The 24,665-nt window shown below is 48.1% G+C and overlaps 11 protein-coding genes across 11 annotated transcripts; 5 read left to right on the plus strand and 6 right to left on the minus strand.

Moving 5' to 3' along the window:
- Positions 1-2,094, minus strand: N7509_004248 (putative manganese ion homeostasis (Fr); the record flags this gene model as incomplete). The annotated part of the gene is made up of 2 exons (XM_056628885.1): positions 1-1,650; positions 1,768-2,094. The coding sequence occupies 2 exons, from the start codon at positions 2,092-2,094 to the stop codon at positions 1-3; spliced, it is 1,977 nt and encodes a 658-aa protein (XP_056491619.1).
- Positions 2,095-3,066: 972 nt separating this feature from the next.
- On the minus strand, positions 3,067-5,020 carry N7509_004249 (cation diffusion facilitator family transporter; the record flags this gene model as incomplete). Its single annotated transcript, XM_056628886.1, is given in 5 exon segments — positions 3,067-3,797; positions 3,809-4,499; positions 4,572-4,658; positions 4,728-4,774; positions 4,846-5,020. Coding segments are annotated over 5 exon segments (1,731 nt in total), but the record flags the coding sequence as incomplete, so codon positions are not given.
- Positions 5,021-6,103: 1,083 nt separating this feature from the next.
- On the minus strand, positions 6,104-7,192 carry N7509_004250 (putative glycosyl hydrolase; the record flags this gene model as incomplete). The annotated part of the gene is made up of 1 exon (XM_056628887.1): positions 6,104-7,192. The coding sequence occupies one exon, from the start codon at positions 7,190-7,192 to the stop codon at positions 6,104-6,106; it is 1,089 nt and encodes a 362-aa protein (XP_056491621.1).
- A 379-nt stretch (positions 7,193-7,571) lies between these two features.
- Positions 7,572-9,283, minus strand: N7509_004251 (uncharacterized protein; the record flags this gene model as incomplete). Its single annotated transcript, XM_056628888.1, has 8 exons — positions 7,572-7,681; positions 7,754-7,786; positions 7,836-7,840; positions 7,894-7,969; positions 8,288-8,467; positions 8,538-8,847; positions 8,923-9,121; positions 9,204-9,283. The coding sequence occupies 8 exons, from the start codon at positions 9,281-9,283 to the stop codon at positions 7,572-7,574; spliced, it is 993 nt and encodes a 330-aa protein (XP_056491622.1).
- Positions 9,284-9,660: 377 nt separating this feature from the next.
- N7509_004252 (Zn(II)2Cys6 transcription factor) lies at positions 9,661-11,034 on the plus strand (the record flags this gene model as incomplete). Its single annotated transcript, XM_056628889.1, has 1 exon — positions 9,661-11,034. One exon carries the CDS (start codon positions 9,661-9,663, stop codon positions 11,032-11,034), a length of 1,374 nt encoding a protein of 457 aa, XP_056491623.1.
- Positions 11,035-11,151: 117 nt separating this feature from the next.
- N7509_004253 (alpha-glucosidase) lies at positions 11,152-12,870 on the minus strand (the record flags this gene model as incomplete). Its single annotated transcript, XM_056628890.1, has 1 exon — positions 11,152-12,870. One exon carries the CDS (start codon positions 12,868-12,870, stop codon positions 11,152-11,154), a length of 1,719 nt encoding a protein of 572 aa, XP_056491624.1.
- Positions 12,871-13,578: 708 nt separating this feature from the next.
- N7509_004254 (General alpha-glucoside permease) lies at positions 13,579-14,517 on the plus strand (the record flags this gene model as incomplete). Its single annotated transcript, XM_056628891.1, has 2 exons — positions 13,579-14,187; positions 14,239-14,517. The coding sequence occupies 2 exons, from the start codon at positions 13,579-13,581 to the stop codon at positions 14,515-14,517; spliced, it is 888 nt and encodes a 295-aa protein (XP_056491625.1).
- A 2,712-nt stretch (positions 14,518-17,229) lies between these two features.
- N7509_004255 (uncharacterized protein) lies at positions 17,230-17,570 on the plus strand (the record flags this gene model as incomplete). Its single annotated transcript, XM_056628892.1, has 3 exons — positions 17,230-17,373; positions 17,434-17,483; positions 17,549-17,570. The coding sequence occupies 3 exons, from the start codon at positions 17,230-17,232 to the stop codon at positions 17,568-17,570; spliced, it is 216 nt and encodes a 71-aa protein (XP_056491626.1).
- Positions 17,571-19,271: 1,701 nt separating this feature from the next.
- Positions 19,272-20,967, plus strand: N7509_004256 (putative MFS multidrug transporter; the record flags this gene model as incomplete). Its single annotated transcript, XM_056628893.1, has 3 exons — positions 19,272-19,460; positions 19,518-20,335; positions 20,391-20,967. The coding sequence occupies 3 exons, from the start codon at positions 19,272-19,274 to the stop codon at positions 20,965-20,967; spliced, it is 1,584 nt and encodes a 527-aa protein (XP_056491627.1).
- Positions 20,968-21,325: 358 nt separating this feature from the next.
- N7509_004257 (uncharacterized protein) lies at positions 21,326-22,820 on the minus strand (the record flags this gene model as incomplete). Its single annotated transcript, XM_056628894.1, has 4 exons — positions 21,326-21,476; positions 21,532-22,436; positions 22,493-22,726; positions 22,776-22,820. 4 exons carry the CDS (start codon positions 22,818-22,820, stop codon positions 21,326-21,328), a joined length of 1,335 nt encoding a protein of 444 aa, XP_056491628.1.
- Positions 22,821-23,279: 459 nt separating this feature from the next.
- On the plus strand, positions 23,280-24,359 carry N7509_004258 (phosphatidylinositol-specific phospholipase C; the record flags this gene model as incomplete). Its single annotated transcript, XM_056628895.1, has 1 exon — positions 23,280-24,359. The coding sequence occupies one exon, from the start codon at positions 23,280-23,282 to the stop codon at positions 24,357-24,359; it is 1,080 nt and encodes a 359-aa protein (XP_056491629.1).
- Positions 24,360-24,665: the final 306 nt, after the last annotated feature.

The following is a 24,665-nucleotide window of genomic DNA, read 5'->3' on the forward strand; positions in this document are numbered from 1 at the left end:
CTACCAGCGCCAGATCAAAAAGAAATACATTCCCAACACAAGAGCCGCAACATATTTAATGGACTGGAGTAAATCCCGACCTACAACAACAGCCGTTTGACGAAGGCCCTTAGCCTGAGCGGGGCGGAACATGGGTTTATCTTTCATGTCTTCGCGATCTAGAGCGCGATAAGCGCCTGGTGGATTTTTCGCACCGGGGGCACCAGCACCAGCACCACCACCTGCGTAGCGGATGCCATTGCGGCTGGCGAGGCCTTGGGAGGATAATGTGGAACTGGACGTACCGGATGTTTGGTACTGGTGTCGCGGACGTTCAGAGAGAGGGAGGATGGAGGCTGAGGCGAAGGGGTCCTCTGGGGAAAATTTGACATGATAGAAGGAATTGAGGGAAAGAATGAGGATGCTGACGAGCAGGACGCAGAGGTAGTGGATGAATATACCGAGTTGGTCGGGGAGAATGCAGAGGTGGTTTTGGATTGTGAGGGGCGCGGCGTTTTGCGTGGATTCGCCGGTTATGGGGTCAATTGGGTTCCAGAGACTTGTTAAGACGAAGCCGGGTCTTCGGACGCCCATTGCCCAGGATAGACTTTTCACCGTGATTTCGTTTGGGGAGCCGTTGAATTCGCGGTGGATGATTTCGCAATAGTCGTGGTCGTCGCCGGAGTATACTTGGACAACATTTGGTCCTGCCTTTGAGACGACTTCGGTTGAGATCTTGGGCGTCAATACGTTTTGGTATTGATAGCCGCCTGAGATACTTAACGAGTTTGGTTCGTCTTGTTCGAGGTTTGGAGCGGATGGGGGGTGACGTTCGCGGAGGGGACCGCAGGGTGTAGCCGGTTGGCGATATAGCGGCACGTGGGTGAGAAGAATGGTAGGAAATCCCTTTGATTTGGGGTTGGGCTTGTGGAAAATAGAGCTTTCGGTAGCGTCAACAACATGATGGTCAAACTTGACGTTGAGAGTGTCCGTCTTATTCTGTAGCATCATGAGCTCTTCCATCTCCGCCCTAGCCTTGTTGGTAGGCATTTTATCCAGAAATTCATCTGCGTCTTTCCAGATCGGGCGGAAGTTGGGGTCGTCGGTTGGGTTGGGCGTTGAACTGCCCGTTAATGGGTCCGGTTGATCCATTGCGCTGAGTGATACAGTATCGATTGAGACAAAGGTATGGTTTCCAATCACATCGACCCGATTGCTGTCGCCGAAGTAGCTTTGAAAGCGATCACGCACGGGTTCAAGAACTCCATTGCCAAAACCCAAATCGTGATTTCCTGGTAGGCTGGCGATCATTTTGCGACCTCGGCCATCAACCGGGGCAATATCTTGCTTCAGCCAGGGGTCAATGAAGATCTTCACGAATCGCCGGTATTCCTTCCTCCAAAAGGTATCGTCGATCTTTTTGTAGCGATCTTCGGGGCTCGTCGTCGTCCTTGTAGCCCATTCTCTACCACCATCAAACAGATCTCCCAAAAAAAGGACCGAATCAGGTACCAACTTTTCTTGTATGGATGCAAAGGAGCGGCGCATATATTGATCAGTATATTTGACGGTGAGGGTCGAGAGCGGCCACGGACGACCGGGGTAGGTGTGGGGGTCAACGAGCTGTGGATCGGCGACAAAAGCGATATGATGCGGGGTGGCATGTTGAGGCTATTGGTGAAGAAAAAAAAATAAGCAAATTGAATCAACTTGGCAACTTAGTGCTGAGGAGTGCCGGAGACTGTAGAGGTGATAGTATGTATGGCTCCGAAGCTCTGCATGACCTACCCAATGCTCCCAATTATCCCAAATACACGCATCAATATGCTCCTGAAAGACCGTACGCTCTCCCCACCACAGCGTCCATACCCAGACCAATATCACAGCATTGGCGACTGTGAAAATCCGCCTGAAGATCCTGGTCGCGGAGCTCTGGACATCACCACGCTCGCGCGATCTTCTAGACCCGATTGCGGCCACCCCATCCTCCACCCATTGTTTTGCGCCTGGAAGCCGGCCCCAGGCTTGGTCTATGAAGGTCGGCGATTGCGGAGAAGGACTTTTATATGAAGGAAGGGACGAAGCACCGGTGCTTCGAGGATAGGCGTAGCTCATTGTCGGCCGGGGGCTTGGCAAGGCTTTGTCGTTGGCTCGGGCCCCGAAAGGACGGGGGATAATAAATCAGCGAAAGGAGTGACGCTGCATAGTCTTAAGAAAAGGAAAAAGAAGAAGAAAAGGGAAGGATAATTGAAGTGGGGGAGTAGAGAAATTCCCCAAGGCAAGTTGAACAGGGATGGGAGGGGATGATAACAAGAGTAACCACCTTGGCTGCTTGTAGGGCAGACCAGGCTGGCCAGGGGCGATCGGCGGTCACGTGGTTGCGACGGAAATAGCTGAGACAATCTATACAATTGATACAATTGATATATTTGACAATTGTATATGAGAATTCAGGTTGACAGTTTTATTTTAATAACACAGGGAGTATTCCAGACCGCATACTACTTAGACTTGACGTGGACTGGACTGGACTGGTGGGGCCGATCCTCTATCCTATCTAGGGCAGTGTATACAGTATAGTACGGGGTATCCGATGCACATCAGCAGGGCGCAGTGTCAAAAATGGAGGCGGATTTCCGGGTGAATTAATGATAGGTAAAGTACTAGTACATGTATGATAGTCGAATATCCGACTAAGACTAGAGGCCGAAAAAGACCCAAATCCAAATCCAATGTCATGCGAGCGGTTCTATCGGGTGGTCCATTCCGCCGAATGGGAGTCATTCGTGTGGTTCCCGGGTGATATGGAAGTATGAGGAATGATGATAAGACAAAGAGAGAATGCGGGCGTGCGTGGGTGTGTGTGTGTGGGGGGGAAAAATACAGGGTTCGATTCGAGGATATAGGATATGAACAACGGAGGCGTAGATTGAAAAGGGTTGATGAGGTTATGAAGGTTTGTTAGGAGTTTGGCAAACCGACCTAGACTGAAAAGAGGAAAAAAGGAAAATAACAAACGAGGCCGAAATAATGAATGGCCGGGAGATGGTTCACGTCAAATCAAATCGAATTGAATGGAATCAAAGATTAAGGGGACTTTTTGGGACAGCATTGGCCACCACGGCCACAATTATCATCGCATGCCAGCAAACAAGCCTGAGGATCGCCGTCACGAAGACTGCCAGCACTGCTGGAGTGGTTGGCATCTGTATTCACCGCACGAGAGGAGGCAGAAGGCAGAGTGCCGTTCTGGATCTCGTCGACATCGCTATCTGGGGCGAACTCGGGCTGGATGGTGGAGGAGTGGATGCCATATGCATGCAAGCAGCGACGGATCTGGCGGGCAAGACGCATATAGCGCTCCGAGCCTTCGCCCTTGATTTGGGTGTCCACCTGGATGTGAATGGATGCGACAATCTTAGTATCGCTCAGCTGCCAGACGTGGAGATGGTGCGAGCCAATGACACCAGGAAGACCTTCAATGTCCTCCTTGATATGGTCGATACTCATGCCCTGCGGCACGGCTTGCAGGAGAATACGCGAGGCGGCCTTGCAGAGGGGGATGGCGGAAATCAGAATGATCACGGTGATAAGGAGGGAAATGCCGGGGTCGACGTAGAATCGCCATTCGTAGTCAGTGAGCCAGATGATGAGGGCAGAGGCGATCACACCAATGTTGCCAAGGGCATCGCCCATGACGTGGAGGAAAACACCGCGCATGTTGAGGTCGTGACTGTGGCCGCCCTTCTTGTTCTTCGGCTTGGGTTGGGCGTGGTTGTGGTCTTTGTGAACATCCTCTTCGATGGTGCGAGGGGAACCTTGAAGGGACCATCTTGCTCATCAGTGTAGTTGGAGGCGCGGTCGCGATTGTTCAGCAGGCCGGATCGCTCGGTGGGGGTTTCGTCATCGCGGCTGTCGGAATCCGAGGACTGCTCGTGATCGAAAGTGCCGCGACTAGCAGCAATGATATCCTGTCGCATAGTCGCCGGGTGAACGTAGATATCCTCCACGTTACCGATGCCACGTCCGGTCGAAGTGCTGTAACGGCGCGAGCCACGAGTCTGAGATTCCAGGCGACGCTTGCGGGAGCTAGGAGAAGCGGGCTCGATGGCGGGGGAACTGGTCTGGGAGAGACTGCCAGGACCACGGGCACTGACGAGGTTCTCGGGCATGATCTCCGCAACGCTTCCTCGTGGATCGGCGACGATGGGGTCACTTTGATGTTCATGATCGTGGTCGTGAACATGGTCATGCTCGTGGCCGTGTTCGACGTCCTCCTCATCATGAGAATGGCCATGGGAGTGGCCATGGCCGCCGTGTCCGTGAGAGTGGTCGTGGAAGAGCACAAGGCCTATCATATTGGAGAGGAGGCCCAAGCATCCGACGATGCAGACCAACTTAGGATTCTGCACCTCTTGCGGCTCGACCAATCGTTGAATGGCCTCCAGGAAGATCGACATGCACAGTGCAACCAAGAAGACACCATTCACAAGGGCACCGAGAGTTTCGGCGCGTTGCCACTAATCGAAGGGAAATATCAATCATTAGACGACGTTTTATTTTTCCGGGTATGTTGATGTGGGCCGACTTACGCCATAAGTGTACATCTTGGAGTTTGTCTCGTTGTTGGCGACGCGAACCGCCCAGAGACCGACGCAGAGGGAGATGACATCGTTGAGCTAGAATGGAAGTGTTAGGGAGCTGGTGAGAGGGAGAGAGAGCTGGTGCGACGAAGGGTGTTGGTGTACCATATGAAATGAATCGGCGACGAGAGCAAGGGAGTGGACGGCATAACCTGCAGACGTGGTCAGTTAGAGGAGATCGAAGGCGAGATAGGTGATATGAGAGGATGCAAGAGATACTCACCAGTGCTCAATTCTAGGAGGAAGAAGGCCGAGTCGATCACCAGCAGGATGACAATCCTGTGAGTCTTGGAGAGACCCATGATGGCGTTAGACTCGGAGCTGTCGCGATATGGCAGGGGCGCTGAGTCGCGCAGGGCCACAGGGGAGAAGTTGTCGCGAAGATAAAATGAGAGCGGCTGTACCAGTGGCAGTAAGGTAATTGAAGGAAGAGAAGGAGGGGGATAAAAAGTGCAATCGGGGATTGCGAGAAGATAGCGTCAGTCCGGGCGGAGCAGCGGAGTGGAGCTTAATCCGGTGGCGTGTAACAACACTAGCATAGTATACTAGCATAGCAGAGCATAGCATAGTATAGTTACTAGGGGTTATAGTATAGTTTTTATTATTCATAGTATTCTAAATAGAATACTATAACTACATATTATTTGATTATACTAGTATATTAAAGAATACCATTAGTTACCATTTGGTTGACACCTGGGCATATATAGCTGCCTATAAACTACACTGCTGCTACTCTGCTGACTCCGAAAACGGCGGGTCCACCACTGGCAGCCTCAAATTCCAGTCAACCAACCAACTACTAGTTACTACCACTCCTATTATTATCATTCCAAGGTTATTGCTAAAACGCCAAATTATCACTTGGAATTCATATGAAAAAAAAATAAACGAAGGCAACTAAACCAACTACCCATTCAACACCCACTCGCTTTTCAATCTGTTCTATATGAATGGCTACTCCGAACAAAAGTACCCGCTTCTAACGTCCAAGGTACTCACTCTAGCGACTCCAGAAGAGCGTTCTCGCCTCTCAACTACCCGCTATAAACACACTAGCACTCATTGCCGAACACACTAAACATCTGGCAAATTTTTTGTCTCCGCCGAGGGGCACTGGAAATGCCCGATCTATACACCAGACTGGCTCCAACCCGCACCGGAGGCAAACAATATCACCCTAAACGAGATGCCATCGAGGAATATTCCGACAAAATTTACTTGGCCCCCAAATATTAATCAGCTTGATCCACGTTCGGGTAGGAAGGTTGCCGAGACAAAGTTCAAGACATGAAAAGTTTGTTGAAAGATCCGTTGGCCATTACGCGAACTGCCTCGAGCCGATGGATAGTTAATCATACAGCAGTAGGGAGTACGATTATTCCGAAACTGTCAGATACGAACACAGTGGGTCACGATTCTACCAAGGTATACGCTTGATTATGCTTGCACACGAAGAATACGGAGATACACAACCCCCCCTAACCCTGAATTCTCTTCCTCATACCCAAAATCCGATCAGTAGCCTCCGAAAACAAGTCCTTGGACAGATTCCCATTCTGCAACGCAGCAACCAATCCATTCACAATAGCTTCACCTTGACTCACATTCCTCCCAGAAGCTAAAAGAATATCCATCCCAGCCTGCGCAGCCAAAAGTCCCCGAGTCGCATCATCCCCAAACGACTTAAGCGCCCCAGCCTCGATCGCATCAGTAATCGTAACGCCCTCAAATCCCAACCGACCTCGCAATTCCCCCTGTACCCACTTCTTGCTCAACCCAGAAGGATATTTATCGTCGAGCGCCGGATAAATAGCCCACGATGTCATGACCATGTCCAATCCAGCAGCAATGGCGTCTTTGTAAGGTACCAGATCGACGGTATGAAGCTGGCGAAGCGTCAAGTCGATAGTAACAGGTTCTTCATCGGTATTCGAATCTTTCAATGCAGCTCCCAAACCAGGGAAATGCTTTGCTGTAGCGAGTACACCTGCTTTCTGTTGTGCGGTGATAAATGCCAAACCACACTCGCTCACCACGGCGGAGGAATTGCTAAAGGAGCGACCATACTGGTCTGTGAAATCATCCGCTTCTCGATAAACATCAAGGACAGGCGCTAGATTTGCGTTCATTTTATACTCCTTCAGAGTAACTGCTGCGTCCTGGCCGGCTTTTGTCGCTGCCCCTTTCGGATCGGTGGACTGTCCTACTTGTTTCGCGCTCTGTTCGGGACCGCCGGGGAGTCGGCGGATTTGACCTCCCTCTTGGTCTGTTGTGATGAGCAATGGAAACCCCGCATAGGTGGGACTTTGTTGGTACGCGTTTTGGAAATTTTCGATTACGTTGCTGAGGTTGCTGTCGACGTTTTCTCCGAATAGAATTATGCCTCCGACTTTCCCTTGTTTGATTAGGTCGAAGAGATGAGTCGGGGGCTCGAGGCCTGGATATGAGAAAATGACATGGTGGCCTACTTCCACGGTAAGGTCGTTGGAGCTGGTAGCTTGAGTTGTGTCTGCCAGTGTGAGGCACAGGAAGAGAGGGGCAAGAAGCGTTGAAGTTGCGATCCGCATTGTGGAAATAGGTGTTGTGTTGAAGAAGTTTGCGTGTGCGATGTCAACCACTTGCCTACTGTAGGTACTAGTATTTATACGCAAACCCAATCGCCTCTTTGACGATTCAGATCTACATCATTCCTGTGCCACGTTGCGTTTTGCTATTTTTCCATTCGAGGCTATCTACAGGTACCGTGGCCAGGGGTTACATTGATCGGCGCTCGTTAGCCGGGAGTATACGAGGGGTATACGAGGTTACGACCCCACGTTTCAGATTTGAAGATTGACTGAGGATTTATTCCTGATGGAGCGCATTATTTCATCACGATTGTTGAAAGTCTTCGGAAAACTATTTTCTATCAGGTCATAATAGTGGACTTCATCACCGGTGTGGTTTTCAGAGAATATTAAGCTCTGCCAGTGTAGGCCCGCCCTCTTTTTCGGCCCGGTGGTTCTGCACGTAATATATGACTTCCTGCAGGGCGGTTAGAATGAGCCCCATAAGGACTAGCCCAATCATTATTAAAAGCCCATTGGGATATAATTCTCCAGAATCCTCTTGTCGGAAGATTTGTGTACCTGCCATTAATCCGGCAGTTGCGCACATGACGACTAATTCATTAGTATCATTCTGTTGGCTCGAAGAAAGAATCAAACATACACATACTGGTGTTCCAAGGTTAGCCGTGAGCGAGTCTTAAGCGAGGAGCTGTACTTACGCCACTCCAATACTTCTCTCCTCCGGACTTCTGCTATTCATTTGTATCCAGGCATTATGGATAGGATGATAACCGACTGCGAGAGAATTCACAGTTGTCCAAAGACCGAATTTGCTCCAGAAATCGACATGTGGCTGTATAATTCTTAAACAAATAAGTGCTATCAGATATACCATAATTGCGATCATCACTGTCATTCCCCGTCTGCAAGTTTTGTCACTGAGCCACGCGAAGAAAAAGACGACTGGTAAAGTCATCATATTTCCAATCGCCGTCAAAGCGTTCGACTGCACTCGTGAAAAGCCAAGTGACATTATTATGCTCGGTGTGTAAGTAGTCAATGGACTCCAGGTCGCGAAAACGCACGCTGTTGCCAGAAAGTGCGGCCATTTACTAACGTTTGTCAGAGTTTCGAGGATGACTTTGAGTGGAATCTTCGATCGGGATAGATTTTTCGGTGCGCAATCGATTCCCTCTGGCGCCTTTTCGGGCTCGAAGGGCTGTTCGTAGTTACCTCTCTCGGGGAGAAATAATAGCAGCGTAAATGAAACCGTGATCGTCCAAATTCCCTCCACTGGTATAAATAGATAGTCAGAACATACGAAAGCTTTGAAATCATACAGTGAATGATCAATCCATCTTACCCAAAAATATCCACTGCCATCCAGAAAGATTCCCCATCCCATCCAATCTGAGCAGACCAGCGCCCAGGAGCGGTCCCACAGCCGTGCCTCCAAACATGCCGAAGAAGAAGATCGCGATCCGTCGCGTGATTTCCTCTCTGGTATACCATTGAGATAACGTAAACATAGCACCGGGGATAAATCCAGCTTCCGCAAGACCAAGGATAGACCGCGTGACCAGGAAACCAGTGCGATTGCGAATAAATATTTGTAGTGCGGCGATGAATCCGAATATTAGAACTTGAGCCCCGATCCAGTAGCGAGGACCGATCTGTTTGTTCAAGTTTGTAAGGAGAATCGTCCTGGGAGGTCGACCGCAAGAATTGAGACAAGTGGCCTAGCTTACCCGATGTAATATGACATTTGAGGGGATTTCTAAAACAATCACACCCAGGAACATAAGCTGATTTCCGATATTGACAGTATTTTGATCGACTGAAATTGCCGAAGCGAATCCGCCAGTTAGTGCACTCGAAATGTTGGTTCGATCTAGCTGGTAGCTAGCGAAAGCGACCAAGAGCAGTGGTAGGACTTGGAAATCGGCACTGCGAAGCATTAGCAAAGTAATCTGACTAGCTACTACCAATTTTTATGAGGGGTAGTCATTGCATGGCAGATTTGTCTTACACCTTGCGCAGTCGAGATTGGATCTTGGGATCGGTTAAATGGGTCGCATCCCCAGCGAGAGCCTCATCATTCGGATTCATTTTAGCAGCAATTTAGAAAAAAACTAGAGTAAAATTAAACTCATGTCAAATCTTTTTTTTGTTTCGATCATTTTATTGTGCTCGTCCAAGTACCTTGGTAACAGCTTCAAGGGGACCCTGTGAGTGATAAGAAAGAACCTTTGAGAATCATCAATCCACAAATTATGTTCTTCTAAGGAATGCCAGATCTGCAATCCAAGCTGTCATAATAAAATGACCTTGAAGTAAAATATAGTTCTTCGAGTTTTAGAATGACCCGGTCTGTACCCAGTTCTCTTTGTTGCTTCCCGCGACCCCCACTCCTTTGCCCCATTCAACCCCGATTTCGTAAGGTTCTCTCCGCATTTCCCTCCATGATATTTACACTCCCGATTGACATGACACAACAGCGAGCTTCCAGGGCCTGTGATCCTTGCAAACGGCGCAAAATTCGCTGCAATGGCCAGAAGAAATGCCAGCAATGCACCCATATCGGTCTCAGATGTACCTATGCCCCTCACCCAGTGCAGCGTGCGCGAAAGGAGCGACGACGAGGCAGTGTAATCGCTGAATGCCGGACATGGAGCTCATCAGGATCGGTCCCCTCTTCAATTCAATCACATCCAAATCCGGCATTCTTCTTAGACTTCTTGCCCAGCTACATCGAATACGTTTACCCCTTGAGCCCTGTTGTGACGGAAGCCGAAGCCCGAGATATGATCTTGCATATGAACGATTGCCGTGACGCAGCCTCTTTTGCCTATATCTTCGCCGCTGTGACTCTGAATCTTGGTCGAAGTGACCCTTTACAGCAGGAGTCTACGAAGCGTGACCAGATTTCAATACTATTGACACGCTCATTGGAGCACCGCCGGCCATTCCATTTAGATTCCAAGCCTGGGATCACAGATCTGATGACCAGTCTCTTCACGCAAATGTGCAGCATTGGTCTCCGACGGCTCGACTTGGGCTTCCTGTACTTACGTGAAGCTATATCATTACTTTACATGCTACAAGCTGACTTAGACGATGAATCGGCGCCGAGATGGCAGCGGGCGTATTGGGAGTGTTTTATGCACGAGCGGTTTACAGCGCTCACGTACCAACGCCCAACCTGCCTTACCCCCTTGTCAAGGCTACCCGTGCACGATCCTTCCCTACCGGAGCATGTCGAGGATGGTTTCAACCATAATATCATGAACTTCTGTCTCGTGGATCAGGAATTCCTGCATTTTTTAATGGGTGACAGATCAGGTGTCACGGTCGACTGGATCGAAAAGAAACAGCAACAGTTAGAGGACACCGATTGGCATCGTGAAGTTTCTCGACTACCGGAGATACTACAAGCAGACCTCATCATTACAAGGCATTGGCTACGTACGCTTACGTGGCAAATTGCGTTATCAAATACCCTATTGTCATCGGCAAGCTCACCGGGCTCATCGCTTCTCTCGCTGTCCTTCCCGCTGCGCTTATCGAATCAATTACGCCAGTTTTTAAGAGCCATACCGCGGGATATTGTCGCAATCCACGGATCTGGAATCCTTGAAAAGCTTTTCGAAATCGCGAATACCATCACCGATGTTGTGCTGCATTTACACTGTGCGCCGGGGAACGAGACTATTCAGCGTATTCATGATATTCTCTTTTTGAAAAATTTCGTCTTCTCTTTTGCGGGCTTTCAGGCGTTGCGACCGGCGGTTCTTACACAGAAATTCGAACAAATCCGTCTGAAGTATCCTGAGATCAAAGAAATTGAGTTACTACTCTAAATCTGGTCTTTGCCTACTTGCGACTTCAATGTTCCATTTAGTCCATATTTGTCCCGATCTATCAATCAATTTCCGACGGCATTCCAACCTTGGGAAGCTTGTCTCTATCTCAAATTCCTAATTATCCAAGAGATAAACTCGTCCTTCCAACGGTCTCAAGGAATCTAGCGGCTCATCTTCATAGTTCTTGATTATGGCCTTGCGTGGTGCATCCCCAAGACGCTCCCAGATATCAATGGGCTTTGCTTCGGTAGTGAAATTGAGCAAAACAAGGAGTTTCTGGCCATCACCAGTCTTCTCAAAAATGAAGAGACTATCATTGCATGGATCAGTGTCACTGAAAACACCATGTGCAAATACCTTTGGCAAAGACTTTCTCACCCGGAGCGCTTCCTGCCAAAAGGCCAAGACGGACTTCGAATCATTCCGTTGCTTCTCGACATTAAGAGTGGGATAGTTATCATGCACGCGCATCCAGGGCTTTGCAGACTCCGTGGTGAACCCGGCATTCGCTGTACCATCCCACTGCATCGGAATGCGCGAATGGTCTCTAGCCAGATGGGCCAGCGCTTCTTTTGCCTTTTTCACGGCGGTCGGGTTATTGTTTGTCGAGTTTTTGATGAACTTGTAGTAGTTTATACTATTAACATCCTTGTACTCTTCAATATCCCACTCGAGTGGGATATTTACCATCCCAATTTCCTGTCCTTGGTAGATGTAAACCGTTCCGGAGAGTGTTGTGACAAGGATAGCGAGCATCTTCGCACTGAGTGCCCAGTATTCTGGCGTTTCCTCATTCCCAAAACGCGATATCGATCGAGCTTGGTCGTGGTTTTCAAGAAATGATGTACTCCAGCCATCAGTAGGAACGAGTTCCTGAGTTTGTGAAATTCTCTTGCGAAAGTCTGGGAGGGTCCAGTTGCGTGGTGTTGTGTTAAATGTGGGATCACCAGTTCCGGTTTCAACCACATTGAATTGAAAGATCATGCTGAGCTGTTTCTCCTGGGCTGAGACGTAGCTAAGTACCTCGGTGATTTGTGGAGTGTGAGGTAGCTCGCCGACGGTCATTGCGTCGTATTTATCCAATATCTGACCCAATTCGCGCAGAAATTCATGGATTCGGGGGCCGTTGCAGAACAGGGAATGTGCCGGCTGCCATTCGAGTCGCTCGTCAAGAATCGGGGCATCCGCAAATGACCTTTTCGAATACATGTTGACTGTGTCAACGCGAAATCCGTCAATTCCCTTTTCCAACCAGAATGTAACTGCTGAATCGTAGATTGCCTTTCGCGTTTCTGGATTCTCCCAGTTGAGATCAGGTTGTTCAACCGCAAACAGATGGAGATAATACTCTTGTGTTTCGTCGTCGAACTCCCAGGTGCTGCCGCCAAAAAAGCTGCGCCAGTTATTGGGTGGACGACGGGTTCCATCAGCGTCATATTTTGCTGGTTGCCAGATGTACCAGTCTCGCTTGGAGCTGGCTTTGGAAGAGCGTGATTCTTTAAACCAAGCATGTAGATAGGAGGTATGGTTGATTACTAGATCGAACAGTATACGAAGACCACGCTCGTGGCATGCTGCGATGATAGCTTCGACATCTGAGACTGTTCCGTAAGGTGCATAGACATCCTCATAGTTTGCAATGTCGTAGCCCATGTCGTATTGAGGACTGTCATACATCGGACATATCCAGATTGCATCAACGCCTAGCGTCTTGATATAGTCCAACTTGCTCAGAATACCTGGCAAGTCGCCGATTCCGTCGCCATTTGTATCTTTGAAACTGGCGGGATATATCTGATAGATAGAAGCATTTTTCCACCACGGGGATGACATCTTGAAGATAGAGATAAGATTCAGCCGAACAAAAACTTGAAATTAGTTAAGTGAAGTGGAAATCGATCCAAGTAGATAAATGAATGATTTCAATACAGGAGTCTGATGAAATAAAATGAATCTCTCCTCGATTCTTTTATCTTGCTACAGTTCCCCACTGGTGGTAGTCAAGAGGATATCATTGGCCTGTTGTCGGTCCGACATCATTTACCCCGCCTAGCCAGCACGCCAGCATGGCATACGCGACTCGCGCATTTAATTGGTCTTATCTCGGACCGATAACTCTTTGACCTCGTGGTCCTGTTCACAATTCTTTGTGATCGAGTTGACTGGCTGACGCGCTACGCCAAATTTAGGCTCGTGGGCCGAATTTTCTTTGACGACCCCTGTTGTTATTTAGATCGACCCCAAACTTTCTTACCCCACGATATTCTCAGGTGGCTTTATCTGCATCACGCCAGTGGGAGAGAAACTTCGGTAGGAAAAACTATTGGCTCAGTCTCGGCCCGACATCGCTTGGGTTTCCCCTTGGTTGATTTCAATCGTGGGGTATTCTAGGAGGTAACCAAGAATCCGGGAACAGTTAAGCTTGCAGGGTCATGCCACCCCTTATATAAAGGCCGTGCTTCTGCTATGCGAATAAATATTCCACTTCTAATCAAGTCCTTCCAGAAAATTCAAAGCATTTTATATCATCACATATCCACGATGGCTCTTCCAAGCTGCGACGACGATCCCAAGCCTCTGCGCAAAAGCGAAATCCCCAATCACGATGCCATTTCTGAGGCAAAACGAGCGACTGAAGCTGAACATAATATGAGTTTACTTCAGGCTTTGAAGAGTTATCCTCACGCTGTTGGGTGGTCGATTCTCTTCTCCACTTCATTGGTCATAGAAGGATATGACAATGCACTCCTAGCTACACTGTATGCATATGGTCCATTTCAATCTCCCTTTGGCATCGAGCAGCCGGACGGAAGTTACCAAATAACATCGGCATGGCAATCGGGATTGATGAACGGATGTCTTGTCGGTCAGATTTTGGGCCTTTTCGCTACTGGTATGATTGTCGAACGCTTCGGCTATCGCAAGAGCATCATTGCCGCTATGCTGGTATGTATTGCCTTCATCTTTATTATCATTTTTACCAAAAGTCTTCCGGTTCTTTTGGTGGGAGAGATTTTGATCGGCATTCCATGGGGTGTTTTCCCGACCACGACTACCACCTACGCTTCGGAGGTTTGCCCGGTTATTTTGAGACCATATTTGACAACTTATGTTAACCTATGCTGGGTCATGGGCCAATTAATTGCAGCGGTAAGCACATTTTCGAAACGCGTGCGAGTACGGTGCTGACTGACTGCTCAGGGTTTACTCAAAGGCATGCAAGGTCCCTCTGACGAATGGGGCTACAAGATTCCATTCGCTATTCAATGGATTTGGCCTGTTCCCATCATCATCGGTGTAGCTCTAGCACCTGAATCTTCGTGGTGGCTTATTCGAAAAGACCGCTCTGAAGAAGCACGCAATGCCCTCTTCCGTTTGACCGTTCCAGAGAAAGACCCCAACTTCAACATCGACGATACAATGGCTATGATTCGAAGTACCAATGATCTTGAGAAGAAAATTAGCACTGGTACATTTTAAATGAATTGCTTTCGTGGAATTGATCTCCGACGTATGGAGATAGTATGCTTGACTTGGGTCACTCAAGCATTATGTGGGAGTACTTTGATGGGGTACTCGACATATTTCTTCCAACAAGCAGATCTCGCGACTAGCAACGCATTCACGATGTCAATGGTGCAGTACATGCTGGGCGCCATTGGAATTCTTCTATCATGGCCAATGATTAGCAAATTTGGCCGACGAACTCTCTACATCAGTGGATTGGCTTCAATGTGAGCTGTTCTATTCATTATCGGCTGTCTGGGCATTATTTCGAAAAGCTTCGTACCTGCCCGGTGGGGAGTTGGCGCTTTATTGCTTGTTTATACGCTTGTTTATGATTTGACCGTCGGTCCTATTTGTTACTCCCTGGTTGCCGAGCTTAGTTCGACGCGGCTGCGCTCGAAAACGATCGTTCTTGCGCGAAACTGTTTCACGATCAGTGGTTTGGTTACAAACACATTGGTTCCAAGGATGCTCAGCCCCTCTGCGTGGAACTGGGGTGCAAAAAAAGGATATTCCTGAGCAGGTTCATGCCTTCTTTGTTTTGTTTGGGCATTTTTCTGCTTGCCGGAGCCAAAGGGTCGTACTTATGCCGAGTTGGATTTGTTATTTGAGCAAGGGGTTTCGGCTCGGAGATTCAGCTCGACGTTCGTTGATCCATTCAGTGAAATCCATGGGGGGGAGTCTCGATGAGAAGAGAGCAGAGGATACGACTGTCGAGAAGATCGAACGCATTTAAGTTGTATACAGAATATCTACACCCTTTCGCGAGATCTGATGGACACCGGTGTTCAGCCATCAAAATATCAGTCTCAAAAGATAAACAATGGATCTGAACTACTCTATCTGATTTCAAATATAGCTATTCTTTAAGCACAATAGACCCGTTCACTATCACCGAGCCCTCCCTTCTCTCGGAGAATCGAGGCCCTTAAGCACAGCTTCAAAGCCACTTCCGCGCAGATTGAGAGTATGAGGATGATTATTCGGTTTTCTATCTTATATCATTACTCCGCCATTCTCAAGATCAGAATAGGCGGAAATTGGTTTCTCTCAAGTCAAAATTCTTATCCAGAGAAAGCATAACCGAGAAACAATTTCTTTTCTACCGATATAGAGATGGACGGCTGCATATATGGGTCGGACGTGCACGACGCATATACGGCTTTTGGTGGAGCTCTCGAGTTTGCGACCCCCGTTTTCATGAAGGAAGCCGGTGTGCCGTCTTCTGCAAATGATACTCTGGTCCAATCAAAACACACACTGGGGAATTCATGTGGCACCACATGCATTCTGATAGTGAGCTTTTGTAATTAATGGCATTCTGAGCTCGCTTTCGCTGCCCTACGCTCACGACATGCCAAACAACCATCGGCTGCCAGATGGTATATTCCATAAGCCGGTACAAGGAGTACCACACCTAAAATTGTTCTCATCCCGTCATCCACACGAGGTAAACCCTGTCTACGTGGTTCGCCATGCACAACAAGACACCGCGTCACAAGCATTGAATATCTGGATGAGAGCAATTTAACAGCCTGACAGGAAGACAACGCTCTCTATCAAATTCGCTTCCTTTACCGGGGCTGGCACCAAAGCGCGGCGTTCCTTATGTCAAAACATCAACTTCCAGGGCTCTCGCCTCTCATCTGTCGATAACAAGTTCTCGGCAGGTCTCCCACCAAAGGAAAGATCGTCAGATCGCCATCTATTGTTATTTTCGAATACGAAGCAGTATGAATTTGACCCAACAGGATGCAACAGGACGATGATCGCAGTTCTCCACAAAGAATCCCTCGTATATTTCTCGGAACGGGGTATTTTGTTGTCTTGGCGCGTAGTCCGCCAAGGCTTATTGTCATATCATTGCTCAAATCTCCGAGGTGGATGGAGGCTCGGCACGTATAAGCCACTGTAGATCTCTGCAGATCCCCAGTCGCATAGCCTACCAGACAAGTAATGATATCGGCCATCTCCTCGTGTAGGCGGGTATCTCTCGCCCCAGATCTGACACTGTTTGGCCAATATATCGGAGTCCTTGCGATTGAGATCACAATGATGGTTTCGTATTACAGATACCAGCCAAAATTTCCCCTCACTATTACCCCATTGTGCATCGGCACTCAGCTGTTTGAGTCCTGTAAAATAACAAATGTACCTAAGCGCTAACTAATGCACGCAAAAGCGGATCCAACCACTGGCCAGACAGTGTAGTGTTTGCCTTTCTGGTTGCAATTTACGAGCATCCAGAAACGATTCAGGCTTCTGATAATGGTATCTCCACTTTCTCAACTCAGGTGTTGAGAATGCTTATGAAACTCTCTGGGTAGTTGAGTTTGACCAAGTACATACGGAATGGAATGTTGCATCGTTCGCCCGAACACGAACGTTGTTGTACGATCGACATCGTATACTTGGAGATTATCGCCGATCTTACATTTTACTGCAAATGCTGAGGCAAAAGAGCGGTGATCATTATCTGTGAACACGAGAATACCTCAAGGGGGGGTACTTTGTATTTATTTTCATGATCAAGATATCTTGAATCTCGAGCATAAATACCCCCCTCTCGCCTGCCGTCCTCTTCTTTTCTTATCAACAACAATCCATCGAATTCCCATCTAAACCTACTTCAAACCAAGTTTCAATTTTCAAGACATCTGTCTTTAAACCAACGAAACCATCAAAATGCAGTTCACCACCGTCTTCATGAGCGCCGTTGCTATCTTCGGCTCTGTTGCCTTGGCTGTTCCCTCCGAGAACATCCAGGCCCGCTCCTCTTGCCAGGTCGGCGATATCTGGGGTGCCGGTGATGCTGCGTGCAGCGCTTCTGTATGCTTCCTTTGGCTTCTCAAACAAATCTCCATTTTCAAGGTCTCACAAATATTCTAGTGCATTGCCCAGGGTGAGGGCTACCACGGCGGCCACTGCGACGACGACAGGTGAGCAATCCTTCTTTCTGGGGTTGAGGTAGGCTTGCTTGGTTTACTAATAGCTATGGTTTTAGCATCTGCGTCTGTAACTACTAAGCTAGAGCCGCATATTGGAGACCGGGCCTGATCCTGATTTCGGTGCATAGTGTGTGGAGATAGATGGGCTTCAGTCTTCAGGGGATGGTGCGAGAAAACCTTTGATGGAACTTGGTATCTAAGAGAATTCTACTCATGAGAGTTCAATTTTATATTCATTTTCCTCACATTCTTTCAAGTAGTCCTACGATTTTGATTTTGGCAACATAATTATCGTAGATACAGATCCTTTTCTCGTCCCATCGGATCACAGCATGGCAGTGCCTTTTCCTCAACAGTGTCTATTTATCCTTCAAGTTTGCTTGCCTGGGTGCCTGGTTCCAAGGTTTCCTACATAAATGACTGATTACTATTTCAAAATCTATCTAACTATAGACTAAACAGTTACCTAACTTTACAAAGCATACGTGCTAAGGATACGAAATTAGTTGGAGACTCCTGGGCTATATATTATCCATATATAGTATAGAAAAAAGGGATTATAAGTATAGTATAAAGAAGAGGGTAGTCATAGTTATAAAGAGTTGTGAGATTGACTTTTAGGTAAGGTTACCTCTCGCACCTTAATATAGGCCCGGGTCAGTAAAGGTCTACCCAATGCTTATCCCCCCTATCTAATAGGTAAATCTATTTTTATGGCTAAAATAATAATTTTGAAACCTGTTTATCACCTGGTAGAGGTGATCAACCTTGGAAAATGTGGTGACATTTAGTCTTCCAAGGTTTGCAGCTGATCTGCAACCAAGCCGTACTGTCGGAAATAACTGGAAGTTGTCGATACAGTGACGGACTACAAGCTCCAGGGCTGTATTACCTCCAGGGCTGAAATTAATTTGGTGCATTGTTGCCCAGGTGTTTGATACTAGGGAGTATTATATATAAGCTCAATGGATCCATCAATATATCCCTCTGAACTACTAGTACGGCAGCGCCCGGGAACGTTTTGGCCCACGAGATGAGATTCTCGAGAGAATCGTGATTGCTGCCGATTTCGCGTTTGATCTGACTACGCATTCAGCGACCGCATGACTGGATAAATTTGGCAGCTCCTAAAAGTGTGGGTGACCTAACTGGAGTATGTAAAGGCGGTGAGTGGAGGTTGCGGGCGATGGGAGGAACTAAATCAAAGAGGGGTAAAATCTGGAGAACAGCCGTAAGTGTGTAGGGCTGATACATCCCTCGTGGCACTCCATGCCATTTTTGGCCACCTTCATGGCCAAAAACGGTCGCCCTGAACCAAATGGCTCTATCGGTCGGGGAGATCGGACGGAGAATTCCCCACGTTTCTATGCCGGCGTTGTTTGCGGTGCAGGCCCGAATGTTCCGAGGCTCGGTTTGCCCCACTACCGACAACTTCTTTATCAGGTTTAGCGCATTAGGAATCTCCTTGGCCGGCGCCTTCAACCGCCACTTTTACTGGCTCTTCATTGCTGTTGGCAGAGGGGCCTGGTGGAATCGTCAAAATCTGACGCCCCCCTGACGACCTTGAGCTATAAGGACCGAAAATTGGTTCCGGTTCTCGAAGCTGTTCATTTTATTCCCCTTTTTGGGAAGTTGACCGTAGAGGCGCTAGTAGTCGCTTATAAATTTTTAATTTACTCCGCCGTCGTAGTGAAGCCGTTATAAATGTACAGTAGGCTTGGACTCAACTGCCTCGCTCATGATAATTATTCACCACTGTCCACTGCCTCTTGATGGACCATGTCAATCGCCACTCCCCCGGCGTCCGCCACATCTGGTCCGCCCCAAGTGCGGACTGATGAAGAGCAGACAGGCACATTCACAGAGCCTGATATGGAGAAACTCGGTCGAGAAAGACCACAAATATTTGCTAGTCTTTTCTCTGAAATATGTTTCATTTTCTCGATCGTCATGAGCCAGATTCTGGCCGTGAGTAGCACTGCAGGAAATTCCATTCAGAAAAAACCGAAGCTGACTTGGGTATAGGAGTTCTTTATCACCGGATCGAACGTCTTGACCCCTATTCTTGTAAGAGACTTGAATATTCCGACAGCATCAACGATATGGCCAACCACGGCTCTCTCACTCGTCATTTGTGCTACACTTTTGATATGGGGGCGGTTAACCGACATGTACGGAGGTTACCTAGTATTCAATGCCGGTGCAATTTGGCTCTGCATATCCTCAATCATTGCTGGGTTTTCACAGTCATGGCTGATGTTGATTTTCTTCCGCGCATGCCAAGGATTAGCACTAGGCGCTTTGCTGCCCTCCGGCATGATGATTCTCGGTAGTACATACAGACCTGGTCCTCGAAAAAATCTCGTCTTTGCTCTCTATGGCGCCTGCGCTGCTCTAGGGTTCTTCGTTGGATTTTTCGTTTCTGGCCTTGCTGGTCAGTTCCTTAGCTGGCGATGGTATTTCTTCATCGGGGCTATCCTTTCCGCCATTATGGGTGTCTCCGCTATTTTCTCGGTTCCTAAAGATTATGCCGAGAAAAAGGAACTCGGCATTCGAATGGATTGGGCTGGCCTCGTACTGTCTATTGTTGGGTCTACATTTTTGGTTTTCTCGATTGCAGAAAGCTCATACGCGCCCAATGGATGGCGAACACCATATATCCCCGTGTTCTTTTGCCTGGGATTTATCACTTTGGCGGTATTCGCTTATATTGAAGGCTGGGTGGTGCACAACCCATTGCTGCCAGGGGATGTGTTCCATGTGAAACACCTGAAAGCGCTCCTCTTCTCTCTGCTTTGTCTGTACGGCAGCCTGGGAATATTCCTCCTCTATGGTGTTCTCTAGTGAGCTTTCCTCCCTCTCAAGATATGTCCATGATAAATTCTAACCAGGAATCAGCATGTCCGAATTCATGGGTGCAAGCCCGTTGCAGATTGTCGCCTGGACCGTGCCAATGGCAGTCGGTGGCCTATTTCTTTCAGTAACCGGTGGCTTTATTCTCCACAAGGTTTCTGGAACAATTTTGATGATCATCTCATGTCTCGGATACGTTGGATCAGGCCTATTATTCGCAGTTGTTCCAATTGGCGGCAACTATTGGGCTTACGTATTTCCTGCCATGATCTGTGGCACAATCGCCATCGACATTTCGTTCAATATTGCCAACATTTTCATCACGACTAAGATGCCAAGATCACGACAAGGTATCGCGGGGGCACTCCCTTACTGTACCATGCATATGGGGATCGCGGTTATGCTGGGCTTCGCGGACATCGTGGAAACTCAAACCAAGCACTTGGGAGAGCGCGAGAGTTATAAGGCCGTGTTCTGGTTCCAGACGGGGCTAGCTATCCTTGGACTAGTGATTGCTGTGTTCTTTGTCAGAATCAAAAATGCAGAGAGCGAATTGACTGCCGACGAAAAGCAACAACAAAACAGAGTGGAAGACGACACAGCGAGGAAGGGGGATGTTTAAATTCAACCAGCGAACGCATATAAGCATACTTCTCATAGAGCATTGCATTGACCTTTTTATTCATAATATGACAGCTTTTACTTTGAAAATTGTATAAAACCTATTTGCACTGCGCAGATGAATAGTTATGATTACTTGAACATGAGCGACGCCGGACTTTCATTTGCGAGTTGATCTCTCCCTCCAGATTACTTAGAAAGTATTAGACTCTGATTTTAATTTAGTAATGTACACACCTCGGGCCAAGCCATATCATTCATGTGCGAAGGAAGCAACTTATGCATCTTGTTGCAGAAATCCGGGATATTGCCGGAGATCCAAAAATATTTGAATCCATTGGGCAGTTGAATGGACTACCTCAGCCGCAAAGAGAAGTAATGTTTTCCGGCACATAGGGGTTCATGATGTTGATGAGCTGGGAAAGCGGCAGCCAATCCAATGGCCCATGAATAGTCTGTACTGGGTATCCACTATAGAGTACGCGGGCAAATTGAGAGTGTTCCTTCTCCCTGTATATCTTTAGCATCTGGGCGAAGAAGGATCGACTCGGTTGTGGGAACTTACCAGACTTCAAATGCAACGTTTGAGGCCATACCAGGCCATCGGAGGGCATTGATGCCCAAAGCACCAAGAATGGGACCGATATCACCATCATGAACGAAAATGTGGCTGTAGTCGATAGAAGAACTACCATCTTGGATACCCTTGAGGTCGGAGACGATTTCGCCAATAAAAAGACCCTCGACAACCTGAATGTATGTTGTCGCGTACTCGTTCGTGCGCCAGTAATAGTTCCACTCCCAGTCTCCGGCGCGGAATGCCTCCTCTGCCATTTGCATGGTTACACAGTCAGAGGAGTTAGAGACACTGCAGGGCAGCCGGTAGCCATTACAAAGTCTTGCTTGGAAGTTGTCACAAAAATGATCAAAGGTCTCTTGCCAAGAACTGTCTTGAGCGCCGAGCATTGAGGCGAGTCGGGATCGAAGTTCTTCAGTGACTTTTATATGTTCAGTCCACTGGGCAGTCGACTTTATTTTGTCGAGGGTAGAGCTGACAGCATTGCAAGAATAGCCCTCATTAACCGTATCCACTGAGCTTACCATCTGGTGAAGAGGCAAGGCACCCTGGTAGTCCGGCCAGATACCCCGAAGAACGGCCCCAGCAGAAGCTTGTGTAAGAGGCGATTCACTCGATCTAAACCAAACGCGCTCATTTGGTTGCTCAGGAATTAGACCAAGCCTCTTCTGGTAGACGTTTCGAAGATCCTTGCCATGTTGGTACCCATCTTCAATACCACCAATGGTGATCTGAGGGAACTGGCAAGTGGAGTTGACACTCACGCCAGTCTTGAATGGATCATTGGGGTCCTCATAAGTTTGGGCATAAACTGGCACGGGTTGCATTCCGTTGTCACTACTGGGTCCGCCATAGAGATATGGCCGAACATTATCGCAGTGATACGCTTGGTCCTGGCGTTGAATGGTTAGATAAGTTGACTTCCAAGAACGGAGCAAACTCTGCTCACCTCTCCACCAGGCAGGATGTTATAAGGAGTTCGACGCTGGTGTCGCTGAAGGTAGACCAGCTTGACAAGCTTAGCTTTGCCATCGGCGGCTTGTTCCGGGAGTTGGTATTCGCGTGGATGGGGCATAGAGCAGTAATCATAACTTCCATATGGCTTTCCACCAGTCGGACCATGAGTGCCGGCCTGGTACAGTCCGCCATATGTTCCAGCCGAAGTGTTGGAGATATATGAGGTCTGGTTGAGAGGGGGGGTAGAAGGTATCAAGGGGTGACAAGCCCATCACAGAGCCCATGTACCCAAAGAGGGCACCAATAGTAGGACCGCGCATGATTTCTGAATATTTTCCGCGTTGAAGAATCACTCAATCTTTCAAACTTCCAAGTCAAGCCTGTCACTTCCCAACGGTTGGTCTTTAATAATCACCTCGAGGCGGTCGCGCCAGGCACGAACATGAACTAGCCGATACGCCCCACCGAGATGAGCCAGTGGTGACTTGACATTTGCTGCACGTGGGAGGGTTAATATGCGATCTTGGATGTGACCCCTCGAGTGAATTGCGGAGTTTGTCGTCTAACGGTCATGTTGTCGGAATTTAGCCGATGCAAGGGGGAACGTGGTATCGCGGAAGGGGATAGGGGGCTGGGAACAAATAAAATGGATCCACCAGCTGAGCTCACGAATTACTCAACTCAATATGGAGGATTCCAAGACCTTTCAACTATAACGTTTTGTCCTCCTCAAACAGCCCCTATTCCAAGACTAACGCCCGGTCGCGTTGCCCTCATCCATGTCAGTGATCTTGGGTTGTCTGGCCACGGCGGCCATACTCCCGTCCGCCCTAGCATCATCCTCACATTTGGCTGCTCTCGCTTTGCAGAATGTTCTCGATAAAGCCTCGCCCATCTTCGGCTCTTATATCAACAGAGCACCAGGTAGGGCTGAGTGGATGAAAGCTTATCCCGATGATACGCCTCTCGTCCATCTTAACATCCCGGGGACCCATGACAGTGCTACATGGAACTATGACCAGGCAACCCAGCGATCTCTCAAGGGAATTACAGACTTGAACCAAGTCACCGTGCCGGTTCCTGAAACCTTTCGGTGTCAGGATTTGCCTTTCATAGACATGCTTGATATGGGAATTCGAGCTTTCGACCTCCGCTATAGCTTTGACCCGACAAATACCACTCTCGTCTTTTACCACGGGCCAGCGCTGTTATCTGAGACCTCAACTGTGGATGACGTACTATTTGGCTTCTATCAGTGGCTCGATGATCACCCATCTGAAACGATCTTTTTGTCATTTCAACACGAAAGTTCGACCGCGAAGTACACGTCCAACAATGCAGAGCTGCAGTTGAATCTGTATAATATTCTTGTTTCACCAGAGGCTCGACACTATTTCCTCCAAAAGAAAGACCAGTTAGGGGCCCTCGGAGAGGCACGCGGAAAAATAATACTGCTTCGCCGATTTGATTTGGACCAGCTAGATTCATCATACACAGAGGACCTTCCTGGCCTTCATTTCTCGCCAAGTCTATGGACAGACAACAGCCCAGACATAAGCCTTGTTTACAATTCGAAAAAGAATATGACTGCGTTTATTGAGGACTATTATCAGCCACTTACACCGACTGGATCCAGTGCTGTTGAGAACATCAAGTGGAAGTTCAATGCCACCAAGCGACATCTTCTCAAAGCGACTACTGGACTTGAAGATAGCCTGTTTTGGACTTTCGCATCCGGCACAAACACGGCTAATACACCACCAGACTGGCCCCGCATAATTGCCACGGGCAATGGTTCCGATCTGACACCAGAAGGTGGTGTGAATCATCAGCTGGTCTCTTTTTTTGAAGCATTCTAAGGGAAAGAGGCTGGGTATTGTGATGTTTGACTTTTTTGAACAACCATCAGAGTTGATTGATACCTTTCTAGCTCTGTGACCATTGCGTCATAAGTTTGATCCGCTGGAAATATTTTGATTGTTTGATGTTTATCAGCTTGCCCCAATAACTTGTTAGACAGTAATTCAGACCCTTTTGGCGACTCCGTTGCTTGAAGCATATATCCACTACACACCAATTTTATCACATTGCTACAATCTGTATGTGACTCTTGCTAACCTGGAATATAGAGCTCCCAGGTTTGTTCGGGTCGGCGCCGCGTTGCT

This window comes from Penicillium cosmopolitanum (assembly GCF_028827165.1).
Source record: "Penicillium cosmopolitanum strain IBT 29677 chromosome Unknown utg000005l:1.0-4006212.0:1.0-4009387.0, whole genome shotgun sequence".
Classification (NCBI taxonomy): domain Eukaryota; kingdom Fungi; phylum Ascomycota; class Eurotiomycetes; order Eurotiales; family Aspergillaceae; genus Penicillium; species Penicillium cosmopolitanum.